This window comes from Panthera pardus, unplaced genomic scaffold (assembly GCF_024362965.1).
Source record: "Panthera pardus isolate Hobbes unplaced genomic scaffold, ASM2436296v1 HiC_scaffold_2, whole genome shotgun sequence".
NCBI classification, from domain to species: Eukaryota; Metazoa; Chordata; class Mammalia; order Carnivora; family Felidae; genus Panthera; species Panthera pardus.
In genome coordinates, this window is record NW_026526765.1 from 137,054,924 (window position 1) to 137,071,038 (window position 16,115).

A 16,115-nucleotide genomic window follows, 5' to 3' on the forward strand; every position below is an offset into this window, starting at 1 on the left:
AACATTCTTACATATTCTAAAAAATCTAGAGCGACAGTTCTAACTGGTGTTCTTGATATTTCCAACTGACATCCTGAAGGCACAGGGACATCCTCACGGACTTTCAGCAAAGATGCACCAAAATGGATTTCAATCTCACTTCCGCTGATGCAAGTCCTAAGCAGAGCCCTCTACTCTTTGAGTACTCGAGGCTCTGGAGATGTTACTGGAAATGTTATGGTAGCAGAATCTGAAAGTAAACCTGTAATGCGGATTTACCCCAGTGGCACCGGGACAAAGAGTCTCCTGAGATAAACGGCAGGAGCTGAGCTGGAAATGATTTATCTCCTGAAGGCACACTACTCTCCCTGCACAACCTCCCCCTAGCAGATTTCAGTGCCCTGGAAAACAGGACAGAAAGATAGGACTGTACTGGTCACTCATTCCTCCCCCTTGTCAGTACCTCCGTATTTTGAAAGATTTGATGAAGAAAGCTGACACTGGTTATTTGCAGTGTTTTAGACAGATCAGTATTCACGACGGGCACAACGGAGGACTGACTGCGATGTGGTACTGACTCCTGAGACTTGTAACCATACGTGTTACCTTGTCAAAAGACACTTGTCTCTTTCCTGCTATCATCACCTGCATTTGTATTTTTCGAGTCACGCTGACTACAACATCACAGCGCCCGGTACGACAATTGTCACACTTTCGTGGCCATCCCCGGGACCTGGCTGCACCACACAGCAGCACTGTTTGCGGTTCTGGCCTTCCCCCCTGGTCGGGGGGTGGAGGGGGACGGAGCCATGGAGTTCCTTAACTGCAACGCAAGGCTGTACAACTAGAGGAGATTTCCAAACCATTAGGAGCTGCGCCATCTCACGTACTTTGCCAGGAGCCCCCTTACCGTTTGTCTTCCTCCCTCTGGCAGAAACCACCTGTCCACTCTCCAGACCAGGCTCTCAGGTGGCCTGGTGTCCAGGGAGTCATGCTACAGCCACTGGCATGGCTCCCATGGGATGCGATAGGAGCACTGCCTGCTGCCAGTGGTACATTTTAAAACCTCATTTTGGAGGCGCCTGGGTGGCTCAGTGGGGTAGGCATCCGACTCGATTTCTGCTCAGGTCACGATCTCACGGTTTGTGAGATCGAGTTCTGAATCGGGCTCTGTGTTGACAGTGAAGATTAGGATTTTTCTCTCTCTCTCTCCCTCTCTCTGCCTCTCCCCTGCTTGCGCATTCTCTCTGTAAATAAAATTTTTAAAAATAAATAAAAAATAAATAAAAGCTCATTTTGGAGATCCTGGTTCGCCAGGCAGAAAGGGATCAAAAAGGGCTAAATGACATTACCTCCTCCCTCAGCCCCCACCCCAAACTAGATTCTACCTGCTAAGTATCTCTCCAGACCTCTTCCGTCTTTTCATCTCCGCTGCCCATCACTTCCCTCGGCCAGACCTGCCTTAGACTTCTCCTCCCTCCAGTTTAGTCTCCAGCAAAAGTCTCCTTTAGAAAAAAACACTAATCGGGTTACCCTGCTTATCTCTTCACGGCCACCCAACATTCTCAAATAAAGTACAAATTTAATAACGGGACCTGTTAGGTCCTTTATGATTTTTCTCCTGCTGACCACCTCTCAGTCTCATTTCTCAACACACACACCAGCTTGAATGGACAGTAGTCATTGGCTTAGTGTAAAGCCTCTCTCTCCTGCACAACCTTACATGTGTTGTTTTCTTGCCTGGGACCGTCTTCCCTTGACCCTTCTCCCTTCTTCAACCGGTAACCCCTACTGATTCTGCACGTTAAAAACAGGTGAAAACACAGATTCAGGTAAAAAAGAGATTGCTTTTTCCAGGAAATCTAAACCTACAAAATCCAAATTAGGTCCTTCCCTATACGTTCTTAGAGCGCCCTGTACTTTCTCCACTTATCACATGGCCTGTTTAATTAACCCTCCCCATCGACTGAAAGGTCCATGGGAACAGGCACCTTGTATCTGTTACTCCTCCTTTTTATTCAAAGACTCCAGCAGGGTGCCTAGCACCTCCCAGTAGACATTTACATAAATTTGCAGAATGATGTCATGGCCAAGAAACTGGAAGTAATGGGTCTAAGTTTCTCAGCCATATTTATTACCAAGGATTCTAAAGGAAGCAGAAAGGGGCACAAGCTGACTGCCCTGGGAACTTTCCCAAAACACATATAAGCCAAGAACAGATGCAAAATAAAGTCCTCAGATACTTAAATATTATTTTTAATCTCTCAAGTGGGAAAAGTTTATCAAATGTATAGCTGGAGCCTTCTGGTCAGTGAATTAATATGATTACACTAAAGATATTGAATAAAATTAGATAAATCCCACTTTGACAATGCGTTCTTTGGGCTGTACCACTAGACTTCACTTCCCAGACACTAATCAAGTTTCTTAATCTGAAAAAGCAACAGATTATTCTAGTATATAGTATTTCATAAGCCCCACCTTCTATGCTAAATACTTTTTAAGTTCTCATGACAAAACAATGAGATAGAGGCGTTATTCATGTTTCCGTTTTACTGATGAATAATATAAGGCATAGAATGTAACTCGAATTTGACTCCAGGGCTTGCGCTCTTAAACACAGTGAAATCAACTTGGCAACCTATCTGTTTGATCTGTAATGCATATAGTAATTCTGGAAAAACCAGGTGTTCACATTTGGACTCCACTATTCAGCTCCTATTCAAAGCACATGCAAAATAATGAGTAAGTGAGGATCCTTCTGTAGGTCAAAATGGCAAGAGGTTTCATCTTGCATGTCAACTGGAAGCAGCCTGGAATGCTTTGAGGCGCCGTGGCGCCGTGCTGAGAGCAGTTCGGAGTTCCAAGAAAAGGGTGCAGTGATAGGTGCAGAATGAATGCCATGGGCCCCAAATCGCTCACTTGGGGTAACTCTTGATTCTGCTTCCAAATATCCTAAATGTGTACTGTATTTACTTATCACCAGAGAGCTCTTTACTTATTATGGTAACGTCTTTCCTAAGAAACTACTAGATAACATGTCCTTAATATTTGTTGAAGGCAATTTTTTACTTGCCATAAGAAGTCAACACTGGAAACTTTTGTCCAATGGGTCATGTAATGATCATCACACAAAAAATCTCAAGGCAAATTATCCTCACACTTGTGTATTAACAAAAAGATTTTTCTCTTTATCTCTTCCCTTTATCAGACAAGATTCCTTTGTTCAGAAACAAACGTAGTATTCATTTATTATAATTATCACGTTACCTCGGATTTTAGGCACCTTTCTTTCCTCTTATTACTAGTTTTAGATTACAATTTTATTAGTCCAATTACACAAGTGTCCTGCTGTAACTTTTTCAACTTTTTAAGTGGGGAGGACACAGAGCATAAATGAAGTCAATATTTTAGGATAGAACAAGATTCAGGCATGAGCCTACTTACTCTGCTAGTAAATTTTTCACAGGAGTCAAATTGGCTTAGTGTCCCATCATGTCAGCTTAAATAGTGTTGTAAAATAAATTCAGGAAGTCAATGAAAATAGTGAAATTTTTTTGTTTTACTTATGAATACAGAATTCTAGGAAGTAAAACTGATCACTTATTACATATTAGGATAAAGCCAGATGTAGTCTCTGTAGGAAGAGAAGCTTTAAGAAGAGGGGATGAGAAAGAACCAGAGTTGAAACGTCTCTTTGGGAACATATGAAAAAAGAGAACATAAAATACCAGAGTCATGAGCCCACAATCAAACTCATTCACCCTTTGATTGTCCAGAGATCCCATGAGCTACCTCTGGGAATCCCACAGAGTAAAAAGAAACTAAGAAAATACAAGAGTGGTAATGGTACAGAAGTGGTGGGAAGGCTTTCTAATAGTGTCTTAACTGTTGTGACATCCCTGAACACTGAGCAAGACACCTGCTATTGTAACAAAGAACATTTTAGAAACGTGTAAACATATACAGACACATACACAATCCAGTTTGTGTTATGAAACTAAATGTAATTTGCTCCATTAACTTTTCCAAGGATATGAATTGGAGTCATAATAAAGTTTTACAATTCAGGCACCCTTGTCTCTGAGTCCCTCAGTCTAAATTTTTATAAACTCTTCAAATATCTCTGTTACGCAGGACTGAAAGTTCCACATACTCCAAAGTTCTATAAAAATACTGGGTTACGTAATTTAAATTGCCTCTAAGATTTAATGTGAGAAAAACATGAGAACTTAGGAGATTTAATCAAGAATGGATTTTTAGAATTCAAAGCAAGAAAGACTAAAATCCAGAGCAGAGCTCCAATAAACTAAATATATATAGATACACACTAAGAAAAATGCAAATTTGGTAAAGCATAATGGAAAATTATTCAAGTGGAAATACGTGGAGGAAAAAAGTCAAAACTTTTAAAGAAAGTTCTAAATTGAAATGGACTGAGATAACATTTGTTATCTCAATTACTTTAAACCAGCATTTAAATTACCTTAAGCTGGCATTTTAAAAGAAATAAAAGACTTGGCAACCTTTCTCTTTCTACAATACACATAAAAGATGGAAATTTAGGGGGCATGAGAGGGCAAGATATAACTATCTCTAAGTGCACAGAAAACGGGTCCGGGAACGAACACATCAAAAATAAATAAATAAATGAAGGACTGTTTTAAATTTTTATAAAGAAAGTTGAAGGGAGCATTCAATAAGTACTTGCCCTTGAAATTATTTTCTCCATCTGCTATTTTCTACAAATACAAACAAAATAAACCTTTATAAAAATTAAGGGCATGTTTATTTGACCAGTTAATCAGAAAGTACATTCTGAGTATGAAGGACGGAAAAGTTTCATATCTATTTAGCTGACTTAAGTTTGAAGAAGGCAAAATCAACAAAAGGGAAAAAAGATACGAAAGTGTTCTATTACCTAACACATTAAAAAAGACTGAGCTTATTATTGGAAAATCAAGCTTAACACATATTTCACACAATACAGTTTGTCTTTCTAACCTGTTGTGAGTATGACTTACCTAACTATTGTTGATTATACTTGCAAAAATGAACAAAGGTAAAATCGTAGTATCTCTCGCTGGTGGTCTTTCTAGGCCATGTTAATTTCACTTTTTTGGTTAAATACAAAGGAATAGGATTATGGAGAGTTCAGCAACAAGTTTTTCATTAGGATATGAAGTCATGCCATGAGTTTCAAAAAAGGGTTAGTTGTATAAATTTGGGAAATAATCACTCATGCAAAAATCAGAAAATACCTGTACCGAGCCACCATGTCTGTCTGCTGCAAGGTGAGCTCTCAAATGGTGGGGATTTGCCTGCTGGGAGTCCCAAGCTGCCCTGTGGTCTGCCGACTGCCATTTATTTAATGCATGTGGCATGCATGGAAGAAGAAAAACCCAATATGTTAAACATCTCATCCTTATAATAGAGAAAACAAATGTATAAAAGGAAATTTAAAATACCCTCACTATTCTGAATCATAGCTGCAGTTACCTTTGCGTACTGGATGTGGAGAGGTTCTTAGTTAAATGGCTACTATTAGGTATTGATCAACCACAAGAAGTAAAACAGAACCATAGAATTTAGAAGTGAAAGGACTTGAGATACCATGGGCTCCACCCTTAAATTTTATAAGTGAAGTTAACGAAGAACCAGGGAGGTAAAAATTGATGTGCCCCAGAAAGCATTCCAAATAAATCACAGAAGTACTACGATGCCATCCAGTATTATTTTCTTACAGTAGAGGTCCCCCTTGGTTTTCTGATGAGGGACTACTTCTAGCAATGTTAAAAAAGATAGTCCTTAAATAGCTGTACTTAGATCCTAAAAAATCTTTCTCTCTTGCTTAGTACCATGTTTCTGATTGTGAGGTTAATATGAGAAAACAGAAAAGCTCTCTGAAAAGGGAACAGTGTTAGAGAAAACACTAAATGTATATGACGAGCAATTTTTTGTTGTTGTTCACTGACACTCCTACTTATTCAATGAATCCCTTTGCTTCCTTCACCTCTTTTTATCTGGTTCAAATTAAGGAACCCATTCCCAGGACAGGCTGATAATTCTTGATGCTTTTACATGACTCGGCAAACGTGCATGGCAATAACCACAAACTAATAATCTACCAGCAGAATCAGGAGTTGCTTAAGAGGGGTCAATGTGTACGTTTCAGGAAAATGTGGATGACACTAATAAAAAGAAGGGCAAGGGATAAAATATTTAAAATTCTTTTACAACTTGGTTCTGCATTAGCTTCTTTGTCGGTGTTATCTCATCTTGAGATACAGAGTATTATCCTCATTTTAATGATGAAGAGATTGAGACTTTAAATACTTGCCTAAGATCACAGAAATTGCAAAATACAGCAGGGATTCAAACTCAAGAGCCAACTGCTCTGCTCTGCCCATAGTACTACCTAGCTCCTTAATACAATTACACATGTTCTCAAGTCTTCAGTCCTCCTTTCTTCCTCTCTTTTTCAACCTAAGTCAAGAAAAACTTGCCACAAAAAAGAACAACGTGCCACAATCCACCGAGTATACTAGGCTGTCGGGAGCCTGAGCCTATCAGTAGCCAGAGCAACCCTGGGCAGGAAGAGATGTTAAGTGCAAGGAGCACAATGAATAAATGTTCCACCACTAAGCTTCCCAAACAAACTGTACAAGGCCAAGTTATGTACGAAGTGTGAGATGGCATGAAGTATGTCTATCAAAACAATTACAAGAGTTCTCGGCCTTTTCATTAAACCCTCCATGTTCATGACCCAAATCTAGCAGGTGTGTAGCTTAAATTGAGATAAATTAGATAAGAATGAATCTGAAGAAGAAAGAACGAAAATGCTGCTGAAATAGAGACAAATACCTCCATGCTGCCCAGAACAACAGGTGACATGAGAGGGTCATGGACTGCATTCAGAAGACAGTAAAAGCTCTATCGACAGCCTCGCCTCAGAATCCACTGTCACGCGCACCTGACACTGTGTCTAAAATTTCAGGAAACCTGCAACTTCAACCATCGACTTCAGGTTACAAATTGTGTATCTGGGGACATTACGCCATTTCAGCCGTTCAATTTCATGTTCTTTTGCGACTGTCAACTTTGGGTTCCTCACAGGACTGAAACATTTGTCTACTGCTTCACAGGTATTTAGGAAACATTTTTGAGTTTTCCATTATGATGACAGTCTGCATAGCCAGGTTTCAAGTTTAATATGTAAGCTACCCTAAAGGGTTTCCTGAAAAAACACAAAACAAAAAACAAAACTCGACTCCCTACATTTAGTGCAACAAGGACTCCACACACACAAATATGGTTCCTACCCCCAGTAAGCTCACAATCTAGCTAGGAAGACAAGTCTAAACCATATAGAACTTAAACTTGAAAATACTTACAATCTAACTGTACTCGACAATAAGAACTTCACTTACTGTGATACCTAATAGCTCAAGTAGTGATTTCCAGAGAACATGAATTACTGCTCTTCATCCCAATGAGAAATTAATTGTGATTTATAAAACACCAACCCTAAGTTTGGACTTTGGAGCCATTTCTTTCTATAGGCAGCACCTTACCAGAGTATTCAAGCTATTAACGAGTAGTAATTTATATATGAAGTAACTTCTATAGAAGACCATTTCCTGTCCCAATTTTTCTAAGGCAAAATTCTAAAACTACTCTTTTTAAAGTGGCTGTACGTTAAAGCATAATGGTTTTAAATATCCCCTAAATGGAGCACTTTATTTTGCTATGATTTTTAATAAGTTGTGTTCTTTCCTTTGATTTTCATCTCTTGTTTAACTCAATGGAACTCCAGTGGGATAAAAGACAGAAGAGGAAGAAAGGCTAAGGATCATGTGTTAACATGATCCTTCCCCAGAAAGGGTTATAACTGAAAATTCTAAAGACCCAAATCAGCAAAATGTTTCAGGTCAAAGATGGGTTAAATAAAGCTTCGTCTTACAAAAATTTCAACAGCTTTCAATTACCCTGCCCAGGAAACACACACTCTTCGCTGCCCGTTTATCTTCTACGCTTTGCCTCAAACCTACTCTCGGCTCCAAGCAAACTGCAAAGCTCACTATTCCTCAAACTCTCCATTTTTCAACTTCTGCTTCATATCTTACCCTGTTCACTCTCCCCCAAAATGGCCTTGTGCCTCATCTGCCTTTAAAAATTCCCTTCATTCTTCAGGCTCATCTCAAAAGCCATCTTCTCCAAAAAATTTCTATAGATGCCACATACTCAGTGATCCTTCATGGTACTATATTAGTATGTTTCATGTGATCGAGCTTACACTGCTTGGCAACATAGTTATTTACGAGTGTATTATAATAATCATAACAGCCTTGAGAGTGGAGGTTTACTGAATGCTTACTATTATGCTAGGAATTAACAATCACTATTTCTGTTTCACAGAAGAGAGAACTGAGGCTTTGAAAGATAGAGTAATTTCTCCAGGATCAAGTCATATCCAGATCTACCCAATTCCAGAGACTGAGTGAGCTCTTAACCGCTCATTACACAACAACTTCTTACAGGTCACACTGTTTTCCTTACTTTCCACTAAATCAGACTATAGTTAGAAATACCAACCGCTATTACAATGTATTCCAACAGCATATCCAAATACTTTCATTCTAACAGAATATCAAATATTCTCAAAGTTTATACCAACTTATACTGCTAATTAGAAATTTATGATGACACATTTTCATGTGACTTTTAAACTAGTAAACAGTGAACAGGGAAACTAGTAAACAGTAAAGAGTAGGTTTATTTGTTGCAAATCTATGTATCTTCAATCCTTAATATGGGTGTGTATATAATCTGTTTTTTGTCTATTGAAGAAAAACTAGGTATTTCAATCCTTCGGTATCTATCTACATGTGTGTATACGCTCACACACACACATATACACACACATATAAAGCTATCATCTGGGCATGGTAAACCACCAAATATGTTTAAGCTCTCAGAAGGTAGTACAGAAGGAAATCTAGACATTTCAAATCTGAAAGGGCAGCAAACCTGATTTTTGGATTGTTGCATCTTGTCTCTGTGTTGATGTGCTTCTCTGTTTGAGGACAGAGCAGGATCCTGCTGAACGGCGCCCACTGGAGTAGGCTACAATACAATAGTTAACATCAATACCCTCTATTTCAGAAGTCTCACTTAAAATCGTTTAGCTGCTTAAGGAAATCAAGGAAAAACTAAAGACACTTAAAGCCTGAAGAGAAGATACCATCCTTGAACTGTGTCATTAAAAATAACAAGCTAACACAAGGGAAACGCAGTTACTCTTTAGAGGGTTTTCCAAATATTTAGATATTTTATCAAGCATTCACTTTTTTACATCAATACAAGACTTTCTAATGCTGTCTTTACTTTTAGGTTACTTTATCGTATCAAAAAAAAAAAATGAAAGTGTATGTGTACATGTCTCTCAATTTCAAAGCTAATGTATAAACACAATAAATTATTTTAAGAAAATTGAGGAAATGATTTTTTTAAATAAGGTCATGAAATGGCTTACTGTCAATATTCTGGCACAGGAGAGACTTACAAAAATTTTTATTTTTCAAATATATTTCAAAACTTAACATAAAAACTTTAAGCACAGTTTATTCGGGCTGACATCATAGATACCACATACAGTCAAATCACTTTGGATTAAAGAAAAATATAGATTAGACACTTAAATAAGCCATTGTTCAAAAACATGTGAATCTGAGAGTTTGGTAGTTCCAAATACGGATAAAAATTCACTAACAGTGAGCCACAAGTAAAGAAAATCTTGTATGACACTCATACTTATTAAAAAAAAAAAAAAAAAACTGGTGAGAATAAGTATTTTAAAAGATGCCTCTTCAAAGAAAACATTTAGGGGCACCTGGGTGCCTCATTCGGTTGAGCGGCCAGTTCTGAATTTGGGCCCAGGTCATGATTCCAGGGTTGTGGGATTGAGCCCTGCCTCAGGCTCCACACTGTGCATGGAGCCTGCTTGAGACCCGCTCTCTCTCTCTCCCCTTCCATCTGCCCCTCTCCCCATTCGTGCACTCTCTCTTCAAAATAAAAAATAATAATAATAAAATAAAGACAAATAAGTAAAATAAAGAATTTAATGGCAAGTCCCTTTATAAGTGATCACCAATCCTAGTTATAACCAAGATAAATTTTCTTAAGTTATAAAAACTTAGAACAGATTTAAAAACACAAAACACACTCCAATTTTTAAGTATCTATTTCAAGACATAGCCTAAAACTGCTAATATAGCTAGAACTTACAAATTTAAATTACAAATGTTTTGAGAAATGGCTGAAATAAGCAAAATGTATAACAGATCTTTTAAAATAATGGGATATTATGCAAAAAAATATATATTTCATATTAAGAACTAAATCAGGAATGACAGGATGCCTGGGTGGCCCAGGGTTAAGCGTCCGACTCCTCTTCAGGTCATGAACTCGCAGTTTGCGAGTTCAAGCCCCGCGTCAGGCTCTGTGCTGACAGCTTGGAGCCTGGAGCCTGTTTCGGATTCTGTGTCTCCCTCCCCCCCCCCCTCTCTCTGCCCCTCCCCCACTCATGCTCTGTCTTTCTCTCAAAAATAAATAAACATTAAAAAAAAATTTAAAGAACTAAATCAGGAATGAAAAGTGCAAAGTAACTCATTACTTTAAAAAGCAAGGAGTCCAGGGGCTCATGGGTGGCTCAGTCGGTTATGCGTACAGCTCTTGGTTTGGCCTCAAATGGTCATTCTACAGTTTGTGGGTTCAAGCCCCTCATTGGGCTCTGCACTGACAGCCCAGATGCTGCTTGGGATTCTCTCTCTCTCCTCTCTCTGCCCCTCCCCGGCTTGTGCTCTCTCTCTCTCTCTTTCTCTCTCAGAAAATAAATACATAAACTTTGAAAAAAATAAGTAAATAAAAACAAAAAGTAAGGAGTCCTAATGTGGGCTTTTTGTAAAATTCAAGGAATAATTTTAGTATGGGGCTACTTAAAATGTCCATTAAAATAAATCTTTTTAAAAAAAGGTATTTGTACTCAACTCTTTTCACTGAAAAAACTGTACTGTGGAAAATGAAGTACTACAAATAATCCTTCACTATATAGGAATAAAGTACTCACCAACTGTTTACCAATCCAGTCATATTCATAATCAAACATATATCCTTTTCGATCAAATAAGTCAGTAAAAAGTTTTCTTAGGTAGTCATAATCTGGTTTTTCAAAAAAATCTAGCCTTCTTACATAACGAAGATACGTTGCCATTTCTTCTGGAAAGGAATAAAAATTATTCTGATCACACCTGTCTATGTACTTATTGATAATACAATATCATATCTAAAAGCACAGTGTTATAAAAACACGAAAACAGTAACAACATTCTAACGCAATTTCAAATTTTAGGAATTTAATCAAAATGAAGTTAAAAAGAAGAGAAGGCAAGAAAAACATACAGTCAAAAGAAAAACGAGAGGTTTCATTTAACAAATACATTTGCTTCATTTTATTAGGAAGGGCTAAATTTTTTATCTTACATTGTTAGTTTGAAGAGAAACCTTGTACTAAAGGTTGAATTAAAAATAACGTATCATTATTTTGGGGCGCCTGGGTGGCTCAGTCGGTTAAACAGCCGACTTCGGCTCAGGTCATGATCTCGCGGTCCGTGAGTTCGAGTCCCGCATCGGGCTCTGTGCTGACAGCTCAGAGCCTGGAGCCTGTTTCAGATTCTGTGTCTCCCTCTCTCTCTGACCCTCCCCCGTTCATGCTCTGTCTCTGTCTCAAAAAAAATAAATGAACGTTAAAAAAAAATTTTTTTTAATAAAATAACGTATCATTATCTAAACACAAGCACATTACTCAGCTAATTTATTTAAAATACTGGTAGGAAAAAATATTATGGAAAAATGTAAGTTCTGAGAAGCTGAACATTTAACTTGTCAACTGGATGAAGGGATTCAAAGCAAAGAAAGCCTTGGGCATTTCAGTCATTCAGTTCAAACAATTATATTAAGTAAGCTGAAGAGAAGAGAAGAGAAGAGAAGAGAAGAGAGAAGAGAAGAGAAGAGAAGAGAAGAGAAGAGAAGAGAAGAGAAAAAAGAAAGGAAAGGAAAGGAAAGGAAAGGAAAGGAAAGGAAAGGGAAAGAAAGCAAAAGAAAAGAAACAAAACAAAACGAAAAGAAAAAAGAAAATAGTGGTAGGAATTGGTTTATATATGAAAGTATCTGCACTACCTTGCTGGATTTCTTTTAGTCACATACACTAAACGACCCAGAGAGGATTCAAATTCTGAACATGGGCTATGTACAGAATTCTAACCAACTGACCTAGCCAAACAAAGCTAAGAGATCTCAGAAATAGAACACAGAAACATAGTTTAATTCTTCTTTGGATTTCTGGTCATCTAACAATTATTTTGGTAATACATAAATCTCTCCATGCCGTTGTAATTCCCAAATGTTTTAGAGACATGTATTTGTAAGCCATGAAAAGTGAAGAGGTAAAATGGTGAGCAATTAGTAAAACAGGGTTTCACCATCAGGATACAGAAATTCACTGTAGTAACAGATGGAAAGTTACTCCTGGGTGCTTTTCTGATCCAGTGCAGATCCGGTAAGAACAGGATGACGCCCAACCCAATGGGAGGTGAGAGCGGAACCCAGCAAGGACCGCCCTCACAGGGTGACTCTCAGCATTACCTTCCAGCTAATTACACCAGGTTAACTTACTTTGACACCCCATTTTTTCCTGCGGAAGCCTGTACAGAAATTCCCAATAACACACGGCCAATCTGCTTACGCCTATACTGCTAGGGTCAACCCGTATTTTGTTTTTAACCTACTAGTTCTAGATGTTACAGCAAAGGAGAAAAACACGAAATTAAAGTTAGCTGTCTGAGAACGATATAAGCAAACTTGAGGAAGGGCTACCTGAGATTACGTGGCTGTTACGACTACCACCAGAAGGCCAGCCCTGTGCAGGAGAGCCTGTGAATATGGAAGCGGGCTGTGAACTCAGTCTTTTATCTTCATGTTTGGGTCACATTTTGCTTAATTCATTAGTAACACATTATTCGTATTCCTTGATTGATTCAGGAATCTCAAGTGAATTTCGGTTGGCTTAATCGGAACTGTCAAGAATCTACACGAAAATAAAACTATTTTCACATCCCCATCCCCCCAGGTAACATTAGCCTAAGAGTAGAAAGGTTGGTAAGATTTTAATGTACTTCGAAAACTAAATCACACCCCCCTTTGAGCATGGCACGGAGACTCAAGTGACTAGCCAAGTACGCCAAAACTTTACAGTTGGCATTTCTCAGCAAATATTTTAACTTAGTAAAAGTATGTCAGTGATATTTTGGCTGATACCGGTCAACACTATTAAAAGATGGGACTTTCTTCTATTATTAATACCATCTTAATAAAGCAATTTAAAAACTGACCCTGTGGTCTATGCATCAAATGGTGACATCTTTTAAGTCCTACTGTGAACTCATCTGAGTATGAAGAAAAAGTATTTATAAACTTGAGCAATAAAATTAACCGCTCTGGTTTTCTGCATAGAAGCACATGTGTCAGTGTGGCGTCATTCATTACCTGGAAAATTTTCACACAGCACTTCTATTGGTGTGGCTCGTTTTGTATCTCCAATTTTCTGATACCTCTCTTTTAATGTGTCAGCCTGAAACACAAAGAAAAAAAAAAAATCTTGGCAAGGTGGTAATTTTAAAATTAACCACTTGCAGGACAGAAGCTTAACACAGCACCAATTTATTAAATTCAAAAGGAAACACAAAAACAATTACCTTTAAACCTTGCCAAGGAAGACTGCCCCTCAGAAAATACATGAACATATGACCTAAAGCTTCTAAGTCATCTCTTCTACTTTGTTCTGAAATGTAAGAGAAACATCAATTTCACTTTCTATTCCCAGTTAAGGATGCAAGAATGGAGAACTGATTCTTTTGTTACATACAAATTAATTCCCAGAGTTCAGTATATAAATATAAGAGATCTAGTGCTTTTAAGCAACCAATCACGTCCGGTTAAACAATGTTTTTAACATTACAATTCCTGTGCATCTTTAAAACATGGCCCTACAATTCTTGTTTTCTAAAGACTCTACTGGGCATTCATTTCTCTCCTTAGATATCTATCCCAAGAAGTATACAGCAAGGCAGAAAGGGTTCCATGGTCAAATACAGCGTCACTGTGTATTGTAGCTCTATCCTAAAGACCCAGGATGTAACATATTAAAAGGTCTGGAAAAACCTAAAGATAAAATGTAACCCTGCACTTCCTGAACTTATAGGAGCATAAAACACCCATCCTATACACTCTCCCATTAATATTAAGTGCAATTAGGATTTTGTGCAATATACTTTTTAAAGCACCCGTGTTTGACACATATCAACATTAATAACCCCTCTGCCACCACCAAAAATGTGCTGCTTTGAACAAACTGCCATTTTCAAATTGCTACTGTCGTTTTAGCAACAAAATGTGGTACAGCACATAACTGAGTGACAATTACAGATGAAGATTCAGAACGGTACTTATGATTATCTGCTGAGTGAAATTTTTTGTCACTGAAGTTACATAATGAAGATTTCTTGCTATTTTATTTATTTTTTAATTTTTTTTTAACGTTTATTTTATTTTTGAGACAGAGAGAGACAGAGCATGAACTGGGGAGGGGCAGAGAGAGAGGGAGACACAGAATCGGAAGCAGGCTCCAGGCTCTGAGCCATCAGCCCAGAGCCTGACGCGGGGCTCGAACTCACGGACCGCGAGATTGTGACCTGAGCTGAAGTCGGACGCTCAACCGACTGAGCCACCCAGGCGCCCCAATTTCTTGCTATTTTAAAAAAACACAGGAGCGCCTGGGTGGCTCAGTCGGTTAAGCATCCGACTGTGGATTTGGGCTCAGGTCATGGATGATCTCCGTTTGAGTTTGAGCCCTCAGTCTAGCTCTGTGCTCAAAGTTCGGTGCCTGCTTGAGATAATCTCTCCCCCTCTCTCTGCCCCTCCCCTGCTCGTGGTTGCTCTGTCTCTCTCCTTCAAAATAAATAAGCTTTAAAAAAATAATATAAAAACTCTAACAGTAAGAGGCAAAAACGGTAGTTTAATTCTAAAAGGATGTTCATAGGTAAGATGTTTTATCCAAATGAGTAATCATCATACTATCTAAGCAGTGGTTTTGAAAAAGAAAACTTTTCAAAGCATGACTCTGAACAGGTTATCATTTCTACTATGCAATCCCACTCTATAACTGTCTTCTGTAACACTTCCTACAGTTTGTGTATATATGTTGCGTCATTTTTTAGTCAATATCTATCCTCCCACCAAACAGGAGGTTATAGGATGGCAGATGTCTTTTGGCTCACTGTCCTCAGGACTCTGTATAATGGCTGCCACAGAGCATACTATTTAGATATAAACAAATGAAAAGGGGCGCCTGGATGGCTCAGTCGGTTAAGCATATGACTTCAGCTCAGGCCATGATCTCGCGGTTCGTGGATCTGAGCCCCGCGTGGGGCTCTGTGCTGTCAGCTCAGAGCCTGGAGCCTGCTTCGGATTCTGTGTCTCCCTCTCTCTCTCTACCCCTCCCCCCCGCCACCTCTCTCTCTCAAAAATAAACCTTAAAAATTTTTAAATATAAAAATGAATATTTGAAAAGACATAATACTAGTTATGTGTCCCTCTCCTAGAAGTAAAGGAAGATATCTAGAAGAATATGCATCAAATCGTTAGCAATCAGGGCTATAAGATTGGAGGATGACACAGGACATTTCACCTTCCATTTTGTATACTCAAATTTTGGTATAATGGCTAGTTTTTCTTTTTTGCTGGTATTTTCTATTGTAACAATGTAAGCATAAGCTATTAAAAATAGAAAACTTTCAAAATAAGTAAAAGAGACTTAAGGTCTCTTTGTAGCCTTTAATAAAAGTGGGGATGTGAATAACATGGAAAAAAAAACAAATATATTTTTTATATACAATTTCACCTTATTAGATCCTGGGAACCTTAATAATAAAGAGTCATGCAAAGGAAAAAGTTTACTTCTAAAGTCCCAATGAGAATCAGAATCACCTCTGAAACTTCTAAAAACCTCAGGTGAGCAAGGC

The 16,115-nt window shown here is 38.3% G+C and overlaps 1 protein-coding gene across 9 annotated transcripts in view; it reads right to left on the bottom strand.

Moving 5' to 3' along the window:
• CSNK1G3 (casein kinase 1 gamma 3) overlaps positions 1-16,115 on the bottom strand; it is a 105,328-nt gene that overhangs the window by 17,099 nt on the left and 72,114 nt on the right. For 5 of the 9 annotated variants that reach the window (XM_019469534.2, XM_019469539.2, XM_019469532.2 and 2 more), the window contains exons 7-11: positions 13,791-13,876; positions 13,582-13,666; positions 11,108-11,256; positions 9,010-9,105; positions 5,241-5,336 (exon numbers count right to left, since the gene is read on the bottom strand). In XM_019469534.2, coding sequence (XP_019325079.1) covers positions 5,241-5,336; positions 9,010-9,105; positions 11,108-11,256; positions 13,582-13,666; positions 13,791-13,876 — 512 coding nt within the window. The remainder of the gene's footprint in view (positions 1-5,240; positions 5,337-9,009; positions 9,106-11,107; positions 11,257-13,581; positions 13,667-13,790; positions 13,877-16,115) is intronic. The other 4 variants (XM_019469537.2, XM_019469538.2, XM_019469541.2 and 1 more) reach the window with 4 other exon arrangements.